General features: G+C 43.1%; 1 protein-coding gene across 1 annotated transcript in view; it reads left to right on the top strand.

The window, feature by feature from the left end:
- Positions 1-18,946, top strand: part of LOC126412614 (leucine-rich repeat-containing protein 24-like) — a 214,800-nt gene that overhangs the window by 173,658 nt on the left and 22,196 nt on the right. Inside the window, exon 6 of the mRNA XM_050082281.1 lies at positions 6,587-6,805. Coding sequence (XP_049938238.1) covers positions 6,587-6,805 — 219 coding nt within the window. The remainder of the gene's footprint in view (positions 1-6,586; positions 6,806-18,946) is intronic.

Raw genomic sequence — 18,946 nt, 5'->3', positions numbered from 1 at the left:
GCCTTTCAGACGGTCCCTCTTCATTGACATCGACTGACCCAGCGCTGCCGACGAAGGAGTCAGGGACGCCAATGTCCAGGCAGCCACATCGAAATACATCAGAGGACGTTTCTCGGATTGATGACCACTGGGACTGGGCGGAACCAGTCGAAGACATACAGGAATTGCCACCCCCAAATGATGACAGCTCACTTACAGGATGCACACCACGGAACGACAACAACGGAGGGCAACCCGTTGGCGGGCACCCCTCTGAGCACGAATAGTGGACTAAAGCCCTTGGAGTTCTCAATGACACGACACGAGCATGACAACGACAACGGGCCAAGCATATAAGGTGGGCACGGTGAACATTAACACCGCACGTTCGCTTGCAAAGATTCAACTTCTCCGGGACATGATTTACGCCACAGTCGTTGATATTCTGCTGATGCAGGAAACCTGCAATGCTGCTGTTCCCGACGTGCATGGATACAACACTTATCTAGAGCCGACTCGAGATGGAGGACGTGGCATAGCGATAATAGTCCGGGAAGGGATTCCGATGTGTGACCTCGATTACCTTCCTTCGGCTCGGGCTTTGGCTATGACCGTGAACGGCTTTCGTATCGTCAACATCTGTGCACCCTCCGGATCTGACAATCGACAGGCGCGTGCACGATTCTACTCGAAGGAGATTGCCCCCCTATTCCATGGGAGGTATGACCACTTCTTGGTAGGGAGAGATTTTAACTGTGTACTCGCACCGAAGGATCAAACTCCTAATTTCAGCTCCTGCCACGCTTTGAACACGATCTGCCGGGACATGGCCCTAATGGACACATGGGAAAAGATCCATCGGCAGCGAGAGGGTTACACGTAGTTTACTAACCACTCGGCGAGCAGGCTGGATCGGATTTGTGTTTCTGACAGATTACGGGATCACGTGCTGGCTGCTGAACGTTGGCCCACAGCTTTTACGGATCACCTTGCATATTTATGCATGTTAACCCTCCCACGGCAGCGGGTCTGGCGGAGTCGTAGTTCCTGGAAACTTAATTCCTCCTTATTAGTGGATCTCGAATGTCGCCAGCGGATCGAAGAAACATGGCAGACATGCAGTCGCCGTCTGCCGCTGCACCACACGGTTCTTTCATGGTGGCTACAATGTGCAAAACCGGCGATACGAAGAGCTCTCATAACGTATGGCAAGGAAAAAGCGAAGCCGGCCGCTGTGGCCGAGCGGTTCTAGGCGCTTCAGTCTGGAACCGCGCGACCGGTACGAATCCTGCCTCGGGCATGGATGTGTGTGATGACCTTAGGTTAGTTCGGTTTACGTAGTTCTAAGTTCTAGGGGACTGATGACCTCAGATGTTGACGCCCATAGTGCTCAGAACCATTTGAACCTTCTGAATTTGAAAAAGCGAAATGACTCCGAGATACACTTGATTATTACTACATGGTGCTCCGCGACCTGTCCTCAAAGGCCCCATCGCCCGAGCGTCAAGCGGAAGTCCATCGCATTCCGGCCTGCATTTTATCGGTCACGAGACGTCGACTGTAGGGACTTTCGATCCGTGCTCGGTGCTTGGACAACGTCGATGGAGAACGTATTAGCATGCATCATGTGTCCAAGGGACACAGCCCTGATCACAGTGCTCCATGATGACGATGGTCGGCACTTGACGTCACAACAGGACATTGCTGCTGACTTTCTGGAGCATTACCACCTCCTTTTCACTGGGACGCCGACGGACAATCGGACAGGAGAAGAAGTTTTGCGACAGATGCAAACGGAGGGGGATGGTCCGGATGCAGAGGCGCTATAGGAACACCTAACGGAAGATGACACCAGGGACGCACTCACGAAGGGTGCAATTCATAAATCCTCTGGGACAGATGGATTGACACTCGAATTTTATCGCGCATTTGCGGATTTAATGATGTCCCACTTGGTATTGATGTATAATGAGTTATTGAGCCCTGACACGGACGTTCCGTCGCAGTTCACGAAAGGACTGCTAATACCAATACCGAAATCGACAGCGAGTGTCAGCGCCCATCAATTTAGACCACTCACGATGCTGAATACTGACTGTAAGATCTATGCGCGAATGTTGGCGGCAAGGCTCAAGACTGTAATATCCAAGACAATACCACCAGACCAGGCTTGTCTAGGGTTTCGGAGCAACATACATTCTATCCTAGGCGAATACCGTGACGTAATTTCCCTGACGGAAACTGGTCGCATGCGAGCGGCGTTCGTATCGGTGGATTTGGATCGTGCCTTTGACAGGATCAACCATGATTTCCTTGACTTGACCAGGTGACGTACGGCGATACCACAGGATTTTATTACCGTCCTCATGCGCCTCCTTCGCGGCGCTTCTTCCACGGTGAGAGTCAATGGCAGGGAGGTAGGTAAGATTCCTATTTGCAGCTCAGTTAGGCAAGGATGTCCCTTGCCCATGATACTGTTTACAATAGCGCTCGAACCATTGATGCATACTCTTAGACGGACTCTAACAGGCGTCCGACTCCGTGCGAGCTCCTTCACGTGCCGTGCATATGCCGACGACTTAATGATACTCGTCCGGTCGGAGAACGAAGTAAGTAAGGTGGTTACCGTTCTTACTACGTACGGAGTAGCTGCGGGAAGCAGGGTCAACATGAGTAAAACCAGGATCGTGCATATCGGTCGAGGGCTGGACGCTCTGCACTGTCCGTTTACGACGGTGGACATCTTGAGATGTTTAGGTGTATTATTCATCCGATCGCTACGGCAATCAGCGGCGGCGAGCTATCGACGTCTCCTCCAGCACGTCCGACTGCACATACGCAACAATTCACTCCGGACGCACAACCTGCTCCAAAGGGTGGACGACACTAATGTTCACCTGTCCTCGCGACTGCCGCATCTGGCACAGGTGCTACCAATGCCACATGGTATTGCTGACGGATTAATGGCGGCCTTTGGATACTATGTCAGCCAAGGAATGTTGTTTAAGATCAAATACGAGACTTTGACACTCCCACACCATTCTGGAGGACTTAACCTCACGGATGTGCGGAAAAAGGCTCTAGCTCTATATCTGCGAGCGACGCTACGAACTTGGAACAAACGGCAACACGCCATCACATCGGCCATCCAGGATGTGCTTCTTCCCACGTCCTTTGAACCGGTGGCAGTTGGCGCAATTTCGCCCTCTTTTCCTCACGTCGCGCGATTCTTTGTTGATTTTAGTTATGTTCAGTTACAGATACCTTCTATAAGAATCCCCACTACCCATGACATATATCGGTACTTGCGGCGTCATCATGGCAGCAATGTCGTCGAACTTAAATACCCAACGCGAGACTAGCGACAGTTTTGGCGAGCTGTCCATACGCCTCTCCTCAGCATGGCAGCGAGATCGTCATGGTATACATTCATCAACCGCAAGACAGTCAACCGTCAACGATTGTACAACATTCGCATGGTAGATTCCCCACTCTGCCTTATATGTGGCATGCAGGGCACCGACAAACATTCTCTGCAGTGCGGTGAGGCAAAGGATGTTTGGCAACTGACGCAACGCATCTTGGCCCTCCTCCGACGCACCGACGAATCCACGATCACGACGGACGCTTTATTTTTCCCTGACGCTGTCTTTTACCCTTCACAAAAAACATCGGTAATTCGATGGATTGGAGGACACGCATCGCCCAACGTGCTCTCGCGGATCTTGCCCATTGGCATTATTTACTAGAACAACACGAAATCATTGGACGCCACTCTAAATATAAAACGCATTTTTCGAACTTTCTAGGCAGCGTGTTTCATAACCCCCCGAAGCGGTGGGGAGTACCGGGTTTACGTTGTTTCGAGGGATAGGATTTACTCCCAGTGATGTGTCGAGGATGTCACTTCGTCCCTATATTTCTTTCCCTTCTTTTTCATATATGATTTTTCGTTTGGGACATTAAAATTAAATGAATAAATAAAATATTATTGTTACTAATAAAAAAATTACATACATGTACAATGTTTCCTTTCCGCTGCCTCTCCCTCATCCTGTCAGGAGACGGGGACACCGTGGCCAGGCCTCCAAGTAAGACCCCTGCCCACTCTGCTCCCTGACCTACTAAACCTTAAAAAAAAAAAAAAAAAAAAAAATGTTGTTAGAGCACTTGCCCGCGAAAGGCAAAGGTCCCGAGTTCGACTCTCGAACCGGCACACAGTTTTAATCTGCCAGGAAGTTTCATATCAGTAAAGTTGTTATTCTGCAACAAAATAATGTAAGCCGCGCGGTGCAAGACGAAACCTGGAAAAGAGTAATGAAAGGGTGGGAAGTATTGCATTGCCCACCGTATTTGCCCGATATTGCACAAAGGGGTTTCCATTTATTTCGGTCACTACAACATTTTTTAAGTGCCAAAAAATTTGACAATTTTGTACGGTGTTCAAAATGTCATGTTCAGACATTTTGGTAAAAAACTAGTTGATTTTTATTGATACGGCATTGAAAGTTTCGATACTAGATACAGGAGGTTGTTGATAACGAGGATTATCATTACACAAGAGTGCTACATTTTATCGGCCATAGTGACAACACAATATGACGTGCTAACTCACAATGAAAACGTTTTGTAACAAGAAATTCTTTTGAAGACCAGAAATTACTGTTATATCTGTCGGAAGGGGTTATAAAAAATAAACAAGAATTCACGCTAAAAAGTTTTTTTCCAAGTATACAGATTGCTTTATCTGGGTACTTAACTTGAGAAAATTCATTCAGAAACATGCTAACAATTTATCTGTCTACATTAATTGTAGAAAAGGGACATTACTTTCTGGCCTCCTAAGATTTTGTGGCGGTAGGAGGAGATTAGTGTTAAACATCCCGACGCCAACAGGGTCATTAAAGACGGAGTACAAGCTCGGATTAGGGAAGGATGGAGAAGGGAAGCAACTGTGCCCCTTCGAAGGAATCATTCCAGCATTTGCCACAATCAACATAGGAAAATCGCTGAGTTTTGTGAGAAAGATTGTGATGAATACCTGTAGAAGTTTGTACTGTGTCACTATGAATAAGTATGGGAATGAAAGTGATAGGGAAAATATTCCTTAAGGAAGCGGCCATTAATTAGGAATAGCACTGAGGCGCCACCTCACCTGACGGATCGATCACCATCAACAGTGTCAGATGTTATTCCTAAATGGGATTTTATGGAGATTTTTCTCACTTAATCCAAACTACTGATTCAGTGTTTATGACGAGTTACGTTTTTCACTTCCTGTCCGTGAACCGCCGGCGGCGGTGGTCTCGCGGTGCTAGGCGCGCAATCCGGAACCGTGCGATTGCTACGGTCGCAGGTTCGAATCCTGCCTCGGGCATGGATGTGTGTGATGTCCTTAGGTTGGTTAGGTTTAAGTAGTTCTAAGTTCTAGGGGACTGATGACCACAGCTGTTAAGTCCCATAGTGCTCAGAGCCATTTGAACCATTTCTTTGTCCGTGAACCAATCGCCGAGACGCAGTGGTAAAGAGACTGGATGGGTATTAGAATGATGGCGGTTCAGATCCAAGTCAGTTACTCTTAAGGTGTAACGTTGTTAACCATAATCGCTAAGCCTATTGCGGGATGGTTCCTCTGAAAAGGACATGGTTTAGTTTATAGTTGCTGTCGGTGGGCAGTCGCCGAAGATGGGCCAGCTCGATTTCTCTGCGGATGCTGACAATAGGCGCCTGTAAGCGGACATAAAGCGTATCTCATGCTGCCGAAGATTCGTCATCTTAGGGGTGAGATGTCCAAGAGGACACAAAGCAACAGTGAAAAAAAATTGCGCTATATTCTTGTAGGTAACTAGTATTAATAACTGAAACGTCTTATCGATATGGTAATAGAGTGATAAAATTTCTGCATCCATCGTTGGAGAGTACGACCAGTTCACACTGTTTAGTCATATTCACAATATAAAGTTACGTTCTGTGCTCGGCGACTAGGTGCCGTTAAGCGAAGCAGTGCGAGTTATCTTTAATTAGCTACCTCGAATTTGGACTAAATAGGCGACAATGAAAGAATTTAAGTAATGGTTTTATTAAATGTTTCCTAACAGTTTGTAAGTGTTTCGGTAATCAGTCAAATGGTTTTCTTTCAATTTTTGTATTTTCCCAGACTGTATTTCTACTTTTATCCTCCATGATCCCAAATACAATTTTTTCGGCTTCCGATGCCAAAATATTCTTAAAAATAAAAAAGACATTGACTACATTGTCACTTATTTAAATGTGTTTAGTATTTACCAGCTACTGCCCATTCATGGGAACTGCCCGTGGCATAACGAAGGAAACAAGTGCCATTGATTGGGCCGATACCACATGTCATTATTTTTCAAATATTGCGTTAAAAGAGAATGTGTATGACATATGTGCTTATAATAATAAATATATACTGAAAATATATTTTTTTACAATATCTGAGTATGGTATTAGAAATATTCTTTAGGTGACCCATCCATAATAACGTTCAGTGGTCCGTCGACAACGTTAACACGGTGCAACAACCAACACATCGTTAGTGGGGTACATGAGTGTGAGTTACACGTGCGGTGCCCGATGACAGCAGGTGGCGTGCGGCGGCATGGAGGCGGTGCCGCCGCCGGTGCACATCACCATCGAGAGCCACCCCAGCCTGCCGGGGGCAGGCGAGCCGGGGGCGTGCGCGGGGGCGGCTGGGGGCGGCGCCTACCCGGGGGCGCTCTCAGTCTTCCCGCCGCCGCCCGCAGAGTTTTCCACCAGCGTGCTGCCCGCCGGCGCCTTCGGCAACATCTTCATCTCCGTCTCGGTAAGCCACGCTACCCATCGCTTTAAGCCCCTATTTTCCCGAATTTTACTTTCTCTGTATTGAAGTAATAAACATTCCACTCAAGTGACAAAATGATGGGTTATCTCTCTTAATAGCGTGTTGAGCCTCCTTTTACCAGGCATAATGCAGAGGCTTAACGTGGCATGGACTCAATAACCCGCTGCAAGTCCCCTGCAGACATATAGAGCAATGTTGTCGTTGTAGCCGTCCGTAGTTACGAAAGTGTAGCCAGTGCAGAATTTTGCGCACAAACTTACCTCACGATTATGTCCCATGAACGTTCGATGCGATTCATGTCACGCGGTCTGGGTGATCAGATCATTTTCTCTAATTGTCCAGAATGTTCTTCAAACCAGTAGCCAAAGTTGTGGCCCGGTGACTTGTCGAATCGTTATTTGAGAATACGAAGTCCATGAAAGGCTGAAAATGTTCTCAAAGCAGCTGAACTTAACCAGAACCTAGTTCATTTCATAAACACAGCACTCGTCATTATGGAGGCACCACCAGATTGCACAGAGTCTTGCTGACGACTTGGATCCATGGCTTCGTGTGGTTTGTGCCACACTCGAACCCTGTCATCAGCTCTTACCGACTAAAATAAGGAGTCATCCGACCAGGCTACGGTTCTCCAGTCGCCTAGGATCCAACCGATTTGGTCACGAGAACAGGGGCGGCGTTGCAGGCGATGTCGTGATGTTAACAAATGTTATAGTATTGGGCAAGGTAAAGGAAGAGTCATGGCTGAAGCCTATGAGCACGTTAAAGTGATTGCATCATGTAGTCCATTTCTTTCTGTGCTGTGCAGCTTCAACAACTTAGTAGTGACTAATGTCGATTGCATTCAACGTGCCAATACATCTGAACTCTGTATTATTTTACTCAGTCATGTGCAGAGATGCAAGAGGTACTTGGCAACAGATTGCCAATAACCGTAATTGGCGATTACCACAATATCAGTAACGTGATGACCGTCATCATCACTGCTCTTCATAGTAGAGGTTCTCCTGAGATCGAAACAACATACATAGTCATTTACGTTGAAGTATGAAGACCATGAACAGAAGTAGGAGACTGGATAATGGAAAGTACAAAGAAGTAGCAAAGGTAAGGTAGGGGAACAAGAGCATTTCTACCAATGTCAACATTAATTTATCTGGTGAGAAGGTAAAGTATCCTAATGAAATTACAGACTGGATGAAGCAACAGTGCTTATCACCAGAATGAATAGGTAAAAGGTAAATTGAAATCTGAATAAGAGAACATCAATAATTGTGGCATGAGGCTGCGAATTACACATAAAATAACCAAACATTACAGAGAACATCACTGGTTCATAATATTACACAGTGTCTCTCAATGGCCTTGTATATGCATTATTGTGCTATAATTACATAAGAAACGTAACAGGACAATCAGGAATTGAATGGCTCCAGGTGGCCTTGTACTCAGAATACGTGCAAATCTTAATAATTAAAACAATTGAATAGAAAGAAGTCAGTCAGAGGCGCCAAGAGGCATTTCTACATACATAAATGCTGATCTTAGTAGCTATAAAAATGATTTGGGCTCCTAGTGCCCCAGTTTTACATGAAGTAATAGCTGGCCTTAATAACTAAAAAGTGACAAAATTCTTCTCTGAGGCTGACAGTGGCCTCTTTTTACACGAAATAAATGCTGACCTTAATAACTAAAAGGTGACAGGAAACATGTTTGTGGCTCAGGGTGGCGTAGTTTTACGTAGCATAAACATCAAAGGTGAGAAAGTATCATAAAACATCATTTACCTATAACTTTATATGGCACTCAGAGGCCTATGAATAGTTCATAATAAGAATACGTAACTCGAGTGAAATAAAGTGCATAAATAGCAATATTATATAAAAGTACAGCTCTGTAGGGCCTATATGAATACTTATTAGGCAAATAGAATCATAGAATCAAATTATGGTACCATGTGAGTAAAGACAATATTTATGGGTCGTATAGCACCCTCAGGGATTCATAAAACTATCTATTAAATGACCTATATCACTAACAGTGCGCATACCTTCAGGGAAGGATATGGGAATGATCGACAAGGTCAGTGCACTTGGTCTGTAAAGAAAATAATTAACAGTCAATCGTTATTCGTCTGAGTCAAGAACTGCTATGGGCAATGCAAAGAAAAAATGTGATTGTAGTATATGCAAGCATAAAGACAGGAGTGCTAAGATCAATATACCTCATTTACTTGATAAAGGTAACGTATTCCAAGAAATCACGAGATAAGTATACAAAGATGAGGGTGAACAGCAGAAATAATGGGACCTGTAAATTTGATTACTAACCTGGAAACAAAAAAAAAAAAAAAGGTAGTCATGCATGCTAACATAAGAAGGCTGTATCTTAAGCAATCTTAAAGGAATGATGAAAAAAATTTGTTTTTCGGTGTACAGCTTCTATGACAGTCTCCCACGAAAACCTCCTATTATGTGTCACAAGGCTAGATAGATTTTCCTAGAAAGGACACAGTATACACAAAATATATATTAACGTCATAGAATACCTTTATAGAAAAATCATCAATAGCAATACAGTCCTCATTATTGCAGTGTAGCTTATGTCGTAACTCTCATTAAACATCAACATGCCATCATTACTCAAAAAATTGGTACAGCTCAGGGCATGAACACTAAATAAATAATTTAACAATACTCTTACATCCAACACAAAATTACAAAAAAAATCTTTAATCCTAAATTTTTATAGGCAATCTGCCTAATTTACCTAGTACACTAACATGAAAATGTTTATAAAAGGTATGCCAGTAAACATTGTAATTAGGGCCAATGGTGTTTCGTATTCCATATAAGTTGTTTGTGTCATGCTCTATGTACTGCATTTCCTGCACTTTCACGTGCTTCTATTTATGAGCATAATGTCTCGTTTGAATACAATGGGACTTTGGTGCATTGGTTCTGTAAAATGTAGTACATGTTGTGGACATGAGTTACAGTGTACATTGATTTCGTAAATCCAAATAGGTGAAGCAAGTAAATTAGTGACATCATCAAGTACAAGAGAAATATAGCAAAACAGAGAAAAAGACTGGGCATAAATCGTACAGGATAACATTATAAAGTGCAAAGAGTGACTAACCTTACAAAAAAAGTACTGATAATTCGTCAGACATTAGCATAAATCTCAGTAGTAATACTATCTTGGCTAAGGTGTGCATTACTGGCAAAGTGGAGTAGCATAGCATCAAAAAATGGCACATTACATCGAACCAGTAAAGACAAAATAGCATCAGAAATAAATGAACATTAGATATAGAGAGGCAATATACAAAAGTACACAGATACTTATTATGAAAAAGGTTTGAGTTACAGTTTGCAGCGCTCAGACCACCCAAGGCATGTGATCCGCTGGATACATGTCAAAATAAATGGTGTCTCTTTCAGTTGTTTTCACGCAGATGCGTATGAAAACAGAAAAATGTACAAGGCCAAAGCTTATGGTAAGACAAGGGATCTGGAAGATTCTCCCTACAGGGCACGTCGCCCCCTAATGAGATGCTGAATAATCAAGAAAACGTGAAAACCGGGTACTAACAGAATTTTAATAAGCGTAGGAAATGCGTCAGGTAAAAAGATCTGGGTTGCGTCATGTTATTATATACAGTCATATGTAAATCAAAATAAGCATATATAAAAGCTGGCAATATAAATACGCACATCTGTAAAAAATTTGGCAAATGTACTGAAAAATAGCAAAAAAATTTATACAATACTGAACGGCCAAAAAATTAAGAGTTATGGTACCGGTATGTCATCATCAAGAAATCTATCTATCTACGTGAAATGAACCAAAGTAAAATTTATTCTATAAAATACTTCACGTTGCTGATGTGATGACTGGCTCGCGATTTTCTCGTTCGTAAAGTTTCAGTGTGAACCACACTTTGATGAGGAATATTACATATTCTAAAAGGTCCAGAATATAAAAGTTCAAATTTACGGCAACGACGCTTTCCTCTATTGGATTGGTAGTGAGTACGTACCAATACTTTTTGTCATGTGCGAAGTTCCTGGAGGTTACTCACCTGTTGTTGTTGCCGTTTGCCGAGCTATGCGGCACGCTTTATATTGTCAAGTGCCATGTCTATAACTTCATGGTGACGTAATCTTCTTGTAGTAGGAAATTGACCAATTTCACGAATTTTATTAAGTGGATCTATATTTTTCAACACAAGATGCGGGGGCCGTCCGGTGTGGCCGTGCGGTTTTAGGCGCTTCAGTCTGGAACCGCGTGACCGCTACGGTCGCTGGTTCGAATCCCGCCTCGGGCATGGATGTGTGTGATGTCCTTAGGTTAGTTATGTTTAAGTAATTCTAAGTTCTAGGGGACTGATGAACACAGATGTTAAGTATCATAGTGCTCAGAGCCATTTTGAACCAAGATGCGGGGAAGGCTTGGTGGAGTCGTTTGGTATTTAATTGATGAGCTCCTGAAAATCTGAAATGTGCTTGTCCCAAACAATACGTTTTTTGTGACAGTAGATACGACTAAGTTTTCAAATCTCTTTCATGAAGCGCTTTGATGGGTTGGAAGAAGCATGCTATCTGGAAATAAAAATGGGTGTAATGTTTCTAGCTTGCAATGTGCGTTTCCATCTTACTGATCGACATTGCTGTCGATTGTTGGAGATTACTCTCTGAATATGTGCAACATGAGGCAAAAAAATTTTAGTAAAAGCATTAGAAACAGTTGTAGCAGTGGCTTTTCGTAACGGAGTGAGGTTAGTTCCACAGCAACAAAAATATAACAGAAACCTTCATTAGTTCATGGAATGGGTCCAAATAGATCAAAAGCTGCCATATGTCTTAATTTCATAGGTATAATGGGGTACAGAGGGGCAATGTGAGATATTGTAGAAGATTTAGCTTGTTCACAAATTTAGCAAGTCGCCAAGACACGTCGAATACGCTTTTCCGTGTTGTAACAGTTCTGTCGTAGTATCAAAAAGCATTTTCGAGCACCATATGCAGAGAGTGCAATTATCGGCGTCAGGTCGAGCGCGGCGAAAGAGAATATGTCTTTTTCTCACAACCGTTTACGTACATTCTGAGGCTACTCAACAATTACAAATTATCAACCAACTCATCTATACTAACGCGCTGGCAAAAACAGAAGTCATAAGTATTTGAATCTTCACCTTGCTTACATGAAGACTTCTGCTCCATGTTCAACAATATTGACGTACCTAAATTAAACTAACTATTTGTGACTTCAAACAGCACACCACAAAAACTGCCAACCCCATCGTCTTTTCCTGACACACAGTTACCTACAACTGTGCGCCAAGCGCTCTCTTACTCCAATAAAGCAGTATCTTTGGCTCTGCGGTCGCGCAGTCAGCGATCCGTATTATCGAGCCTGTCAGAGACATTCATCTTTTATAGTATACTAGTTTCATTGTAATTTATCAATATTCTAATCTTACTGTTGTGCCACATACAAGTGTGACCCATTAGCGCCTTTCAATTCTACCAAAATCGATGTCGGTTTTACAGTAGGTATAGTTAGTTACTCCTCTCTTCAGAGTTGTAGTGAAGGTTCAAAGACGTACCTTCATGCTGTTTGTGTGTGTGTGTGTGTGTGTGTGTGTGTGTGTGTGTGTGTGTGTGTTGGGAGTCACGACACCGTTCTATGCCCCCGACTATAAAATGGTTCAAATGGTTCTGAACACTATGGGACTTAACATTTGTGGTCATCAGTCCCCTAGGACTCAGAACTACCTAAACCTAACTAACCTAAGGACATCATACATATCCATGCCCAAGGCATGATTCGAACCTGCGACCGTAGCAGTCGCGCGGACTATAAAAGATGGCAGCCGACCACAATGGCGAATCTCTTCCCGTTATTTTGTGATTAATGACGAATGGAATTCTAGTTTTAACGTTCTACACAATAAGGACGTCTGCTGTGTTCTTCCAGTGATGCTTCAGATTTTGTAGCAAAAAGAAGTTAGGGGGTAGAAATTTTAAGTTCGAAATACAGACGACACCATATGTATGTACACAAGGTGTACATGTCCACTCTCAGTTTATATCTGCACGATGTCCACGACTTTTCAGTCTTCCGTTACAAGTAAAACCTGAGGATGGCCCTCACAACATTGTTCGCAGTATCACTCTACTGCTTCCGGGGTCGTAATAATTAATCGTTTCTCTTCTGTTGTCCACAACAGAACTGAATGTAACGGTTTGTCTTGGAACTCCCACTTAAACAAAGTCCTACAGATGTTATTAATGTGCTCTACTGGGCGATCCCGTTACATTAAATACACATTTGATCCGTTTGCAGCTTACATTACGTATCCTACAGTCAGTAATTTTCTCGAATACAGACAATGTACAGAATAAAATTTCTGCTTTTTCTTGTCAGTTTTATAGCAATATAGAAAGTACTCCCAATAATAAAATGATAGTTTCATGAAGTTCCGATATGTGGTGGGCCATGCGTAGCCTTCGAAACGGAGGTCAGTACCCAGGAGAGAGCTGTCGGAAAACCAGAGTATCATAGATATTCACAGGCACTTGCAGAATGCCTGCGGAGACATGGCAGTCAACAAAAGCACTGAGAGTTGTCGAGCGAGGTGACTGTCATCGTCGCAACAACGTCTCGCGTACCTGTCTGATGTCCGGCGTGCCGATAACCGCACACAGCTGTAACTCCTGCAAAACTGGAAAGTGTGGACACTATCATTCGCGGTGATCGACGAATAACAATTAGACAACTCGCTGCTAAACTGGACGACTCTGTTCGTAGTGCTGACACACTCGTGCACCAGTTGGGGTACTGAAACTTGTGTGCTCGTTGGTTTCCTCACCGCCTAAACATGAAGAGCAACGGGGGACCATCTGTGCGGAATTTCCTCCGCGCTACGCGGCAGATCGTGAGGATTTTGTGTGAACATCGTCAGAGATGGTGAAACATGGGCTCACCGGTTCGGACCGGAAGCAAAACCGCAATCTATAAGTGGCGCCGTACCACCTCTCCTCCGAATAAAAATTTCAAAGCCGCACCGTCCGTTGCTAAAGTCGTGGCAACGGTCTTTTGGGACACTGAAGTGGCTATTCTGTTTGATATACCCCCTAATTGTGCAACGATCAACTCAGAAATGTATTGTGCTTCCGTCAGAAAATTGAAGAAATGACTTCAGCGTGTTCGATGCCACAAAAATGCAAACGAATTTCTTCTCATCCATAACAACGCAAGGCTTCACACTAGTCTGCGCGACCGAGAGCACTCCGCGAGAAGCAGTACGTGGGTGATGTGGAGGTTATTGATGGAGCAAGACGTTGGCCCCGACGTCGGTCAATTCAGTGGTACCACGCGGGCATCCAGGACCTCCCGGGTCAAAGGAGTGGGAAATGTTATAGTGTACTGGAATCTTGAGTAAAACCAATCTGCTCCCAGAAAAAAAAGTGTTGCATTACTTACTGAACACCGGCCGGTGTGGCCGTGCGGTTCTAAGCGCGTCAGTTTGGAACCGCGTGACCGCTACGGTCGCAGGTTCGAATCCTGCCTCGGGCATGGATGTGTGTGATGTCCTTAGGTTAGTTAGGTTTAAGTAGTTCAAAGTTCTAGGGGACTGATGACCTCAGTAGTTAAGTCCCATAGTGCTCAGAGCCATTTTTGAACTTACTGAACTCTGCTTGTTCATATGTAAACAACACGCTAAGTAAACGCAAACGGACATAAATTTCTTATGTTACACAGTTTTCAAATGAACGGTAGTACATTAATTTTTAAGATAAAAATTTTAAATTTATTCAAAATGAGCTCCATTCGATTTACATAATTATATGCTAAAAGCTGTGTTATCCAAGTGGCGTCATTTCTTGAATACAGCTTTCAACTCTCTGTCTGAGGTTACTCATAAGTTCCACCAATAGGTATTATTTTTCAATCAACCGAATTTGTCTCTGATGGCAGCTTTCAACTCTGTTAAACTTTGACGATTGTTAATGTAGGTATGCTTTTCGAAACACCCCCACAGTTAGTTATCACAGGTGGATAAATCTGGTGATCTTGGTGGCCGGGGCACTTCACCGGAACACGATATGAACCGTCCAAAGAAAATGTTCCCCACAACGGGAATGCTTCTGACTTGTGCAATGTTACTTCATCCAGTCGGAAAAAAATGCTGCTCGTGTTTACCTGTCGTCTCCAAAGCTGTGAATCCGTAGTACGTGTTCATCATGTGTAATTAACGTTCGAGCTTTGCTGTCACTGGTTACGTTGACTTCCTCGAAACATTAACGCTTCCGTATTCCTGCAGCAGTTAGCAGCAAACCTCACAGTCACACGTGGCGTGTGAAGCTGGTGAACTACGCAGTGATCTTCAGGATCCCAGAGCCGATCTTTTTAATAGATAAATTTAAGTGAAAATGTGCCCCATCGCTCATAAACACTCTTGCACTCGAATCGCGTGCACACATCAACTGAATACGCACAGCGAAGTCTGCTTGTAGTTGGAAGTCCCTATCTTTAATCTGCTGAATCACCAGTATTTTATACGGAAGGAATTTTAAATCCAAACATCTGAAAGCAGCATGTTTTCTCACAGCCATGCAGCCTATTTAATTAGTCATAATTATTATATCATTTCAATGATTGTATCAGCAGGAGTTCCGACTCCTGGGGAGATGGGTGGGTTTATTTGTTTTTATATTATACACTACTATACATTGATCTTGCCAAAAGCCGAGAAGCGATTCTTCTCGGTGTTTTAGCTCTCTGGGGCACTCTGGGATGCTCTCTGGGGCACTCTGGGATGAACTCTGGTTGACTCTCTGATGATCTCTCAGTTCGTATATATTTCCTTTAAGAAGGAGGAAGGAAAGAAGGAAAGAAGGAAGGAAGGAATGAAGACAGGAAGGGAGATTACGGTTTACAGACCCACAGAAAATTCAGTGAGACAGAATAGCTTCTGTGTACAAATTGGCACGTACGTTGGACGCAACATTCGTGCAATGCTCAGTTTGCCCTTATCTCACACGATATCCTGCGTACCCTGAACGAAAGGCAAGAGGCTGAGTCTATATTCCTAGATTTCCGGAATGCATTTGACAAAGCACCACGCTGCAGTCTGTTGGTGAATGATCGACCATGCGGAATAAGTCCTCAGATATATGAGCGGCTGGAAGACTTTTTAAGTAACAGAACACAGTACGTTTCCTGGACGTCGGATGTACATCACAGGCAAGGGTATCGATGTAAGGGCCCAGGGCTGTGTGGCAGGACCGTTCTTCTTCTGTATTTACACAAAACATCTCACGGATAGGGGAGCAGCAGTCTGTAAATGTTCGCTGATAATGATGTGTTGTATGGGAAAGAGTTGTCGTTGGATGACTGCATGATAATTGAAGACTTGGAGAGAATTCACATTTCGTGCGAAGAATAGAAGCTTGCTGTAAGAATGGGAAAATGGGAGTTGTTGGAGATGCGCAGAGAAGTAATATTGTAATGTTCGTTCACAGTATTAATGCTGAGCTGCTTGACACAGTAATGCAGATTAAATATCATAATGTAACGTTGCAAAGATACATGAAATGTACATTAAGTTTGATTTTAAGGAAGTCGATAGGTCGACTTCGGTTTAATGGGAGAATTGTAGACAGGTGTAGCTATCTATAAATCACACCTCGGTAGAGGAAAGTTTGCCACTCATTTCTTGAGTATTGCTGTAATATTTGTGATCGCCACCAGTTTAAAGGAAGACGTGGAAGAAAATTAGAGGTGTTCCGCTATATTGGTCACGGGTAGGTTCAATCAGCACGCGAATAATATATAAATACTCATTGATATCAAGTGTGAATCCCTGGAATGAAGAGAACGTCCTTTCTGCGAAACAATAATGGGATATTTCACTGGAATTTCTGGCAAAATAAATCTCCCGTAAGGACGGCGAAGACGAGATGAAATAAATCAGGACTGGTACGAAAGCATGCAGACGTGCCCGAAAGAACAGAAACCAAACAGTCATCTACAGGCAGTCGCTTTTCCTTCTCTCCATTTGCGAGTGTAACACGAAAGGAAATGACTTGTTGCGGCAAAACGTACCCTCTGCTGAGCGCTTCATGGTGGCTTTTGAAGTATGATGTCATGTAGATGTATATGAAATTTTTTCTCGCGGTTTCACTGCTCATCCTTAGGCGGTGTTCGTGTTTACGAGCGAATGGTCTCGGACGCCTACACATTGCATCTCTCACAAGAGCGATGTTTTCCGTTGTCCTAGCCTTTTTATCAAAACCTAGCGGCTTATTTTTAGTAAAGGTTTCTTTTCCTGTGAAAGCTGAATACACGCCAAGATCGTATATGTCTCGGAGATGTGCGATTAAAACGGCGACGATGTATCCCGGGTTGCAACCACATACCCAGGAGAAAGGTTTCGTACTCGATCACGGGGAACGGTCACTGGTCTTTTATTACTACTGTAATGGCAGACGGTCCTAAAGTGAATGCCTCATGTCTCCTCTGTCTCTCTCACCACTGACAGCGGTGTATTATCCAATCTAAAAGCGTCAGTTTCCCATATGTCAACCTGTATTTGCAAATCTTGAATGAAGATATAGAAGAGAGCAATGAATATGAACTACCCTGTGTGACTAAAATTCCTAGCTTTTGACAAATTTTTTGACTCAATTTGAGTGAATAATGAACTGACAATTTTTTTGACTCAGTTTGAGTGAATAATCAGGAAGAGGGGTCAACAAATCTTAGGATACTATGCTGAAGAATATTATTGTCAGTATTACAATTTCCACTAAATTTCATCAGGACACTGAAAAATTGAAAATTTGAATGTGGAATCGGACAAGGAGGTTCCATAACGTCAAAATTATTCCCAGCGAAAATGAGGGAAGTTATGAGATACTTAATCGAGGCCAACAACTTATCGATTTTTTTAAATGTAGCTTACCTCAACCACTTTGATTTTGATGAATACTTTATTGCTTACCCCTAAAGTAAACAAACTGTAGCAGTGTACAGAAGAGCTTTGTACAGTACATCAAATCTGGCGAAAAGTCAACGATATAAGATTAATAATAACGAATGTAAAATATTCTTTGCAAGAAGGGACAGGATGTTATCACGTGTGTTACGACGTCAGGGAATAGCTTGCATTTTACTCGAGGAAGCTATAGACGGTAGAAACTGTAGGGGAAGACAGAGATTAGAGATTCAACAAATAACTGAGTACGTTTGTTTACACAGGAGAGAAGTTCGTAGCAAGTCCATCAAACCTGTCGGAAATCACGTGAAAAAAAATTTGAATGACGCTCGTACACTGTTGAAGCGTAAACAAGATTGCTACACGAGGCTTGTTCTGCAGTTTGTTTCGTTTCAATTACAGGAAAGTGAGCGAGCAAAACTCCTGATGAAATTGCGTTCGAACGAATACAATGCGTTCGGCAGAGTGGAAAAGTGTAACAGATTTTGTAAAGAAATCCACATGGAACTAAAGCTCACAGGCGTAACAGCCGTAATAGAGGCATTAAATAACGACCTTCGAGCAAGTACAAGATTTGCTACTTTCGAATAATTGCATAATCATGCAAATAAATGGTTGTGATATGCTAACATTTGTACTAGTGCTGCAACACAAGCTAAGCCTGATAAAAATAATTTAAGCTGAAAAAGAACAGCAAAAAAAGCTACTTCTCTGAAACGTGGGGGAGGGCAGTATTCAGCCTGTCTGAAGACTTACAAAATAATAAAAAAGAAGAGTAAATCTGCACTTAACTGTTGTCGGAATTAATTATACGTGCATCGTATATGTGACATCATTGCCAATAAATGTTAACCTTCCATTCCCTGCTTTTATGTTGAGTCTTATTCCAAAATTATATCCGGGTTTTTATTTGTTGGAACTTGGTGGGACTCTAGGAGGCAGAACAGCTGAGGTCATATGCACCCGCTCTTAATATCATTTCGAAATACTTGTTGTTGTCTTCAGTCGGACACTGGTTTAATGCAGCTCTCCACGCTACTCTATCCTGTGCAAGCCACATCATCTCCGAATTAGCACTGCAACTTACATCCTTCCGTATCGTCTTACTGTAC

This window comes from Schistocerca serialis, chromosome 7, assembly GCF_023864345.2.
Source record: "Schistocerca serialis cubense isolate TAMUIC-IGC-003099 chromosome 7, iqSchSeri2.2, whole genome shotgun sequence".
Taxonomy (NCBI): Eukaryota; Metazoa; Arthropoda; class Insecta; order Orthoptera; family Acrididae; genus Schistocerca; species Schistocerca serialis.
This window is presented reverse-complemented; position numbering and strand designations above follow the sequence as displayed.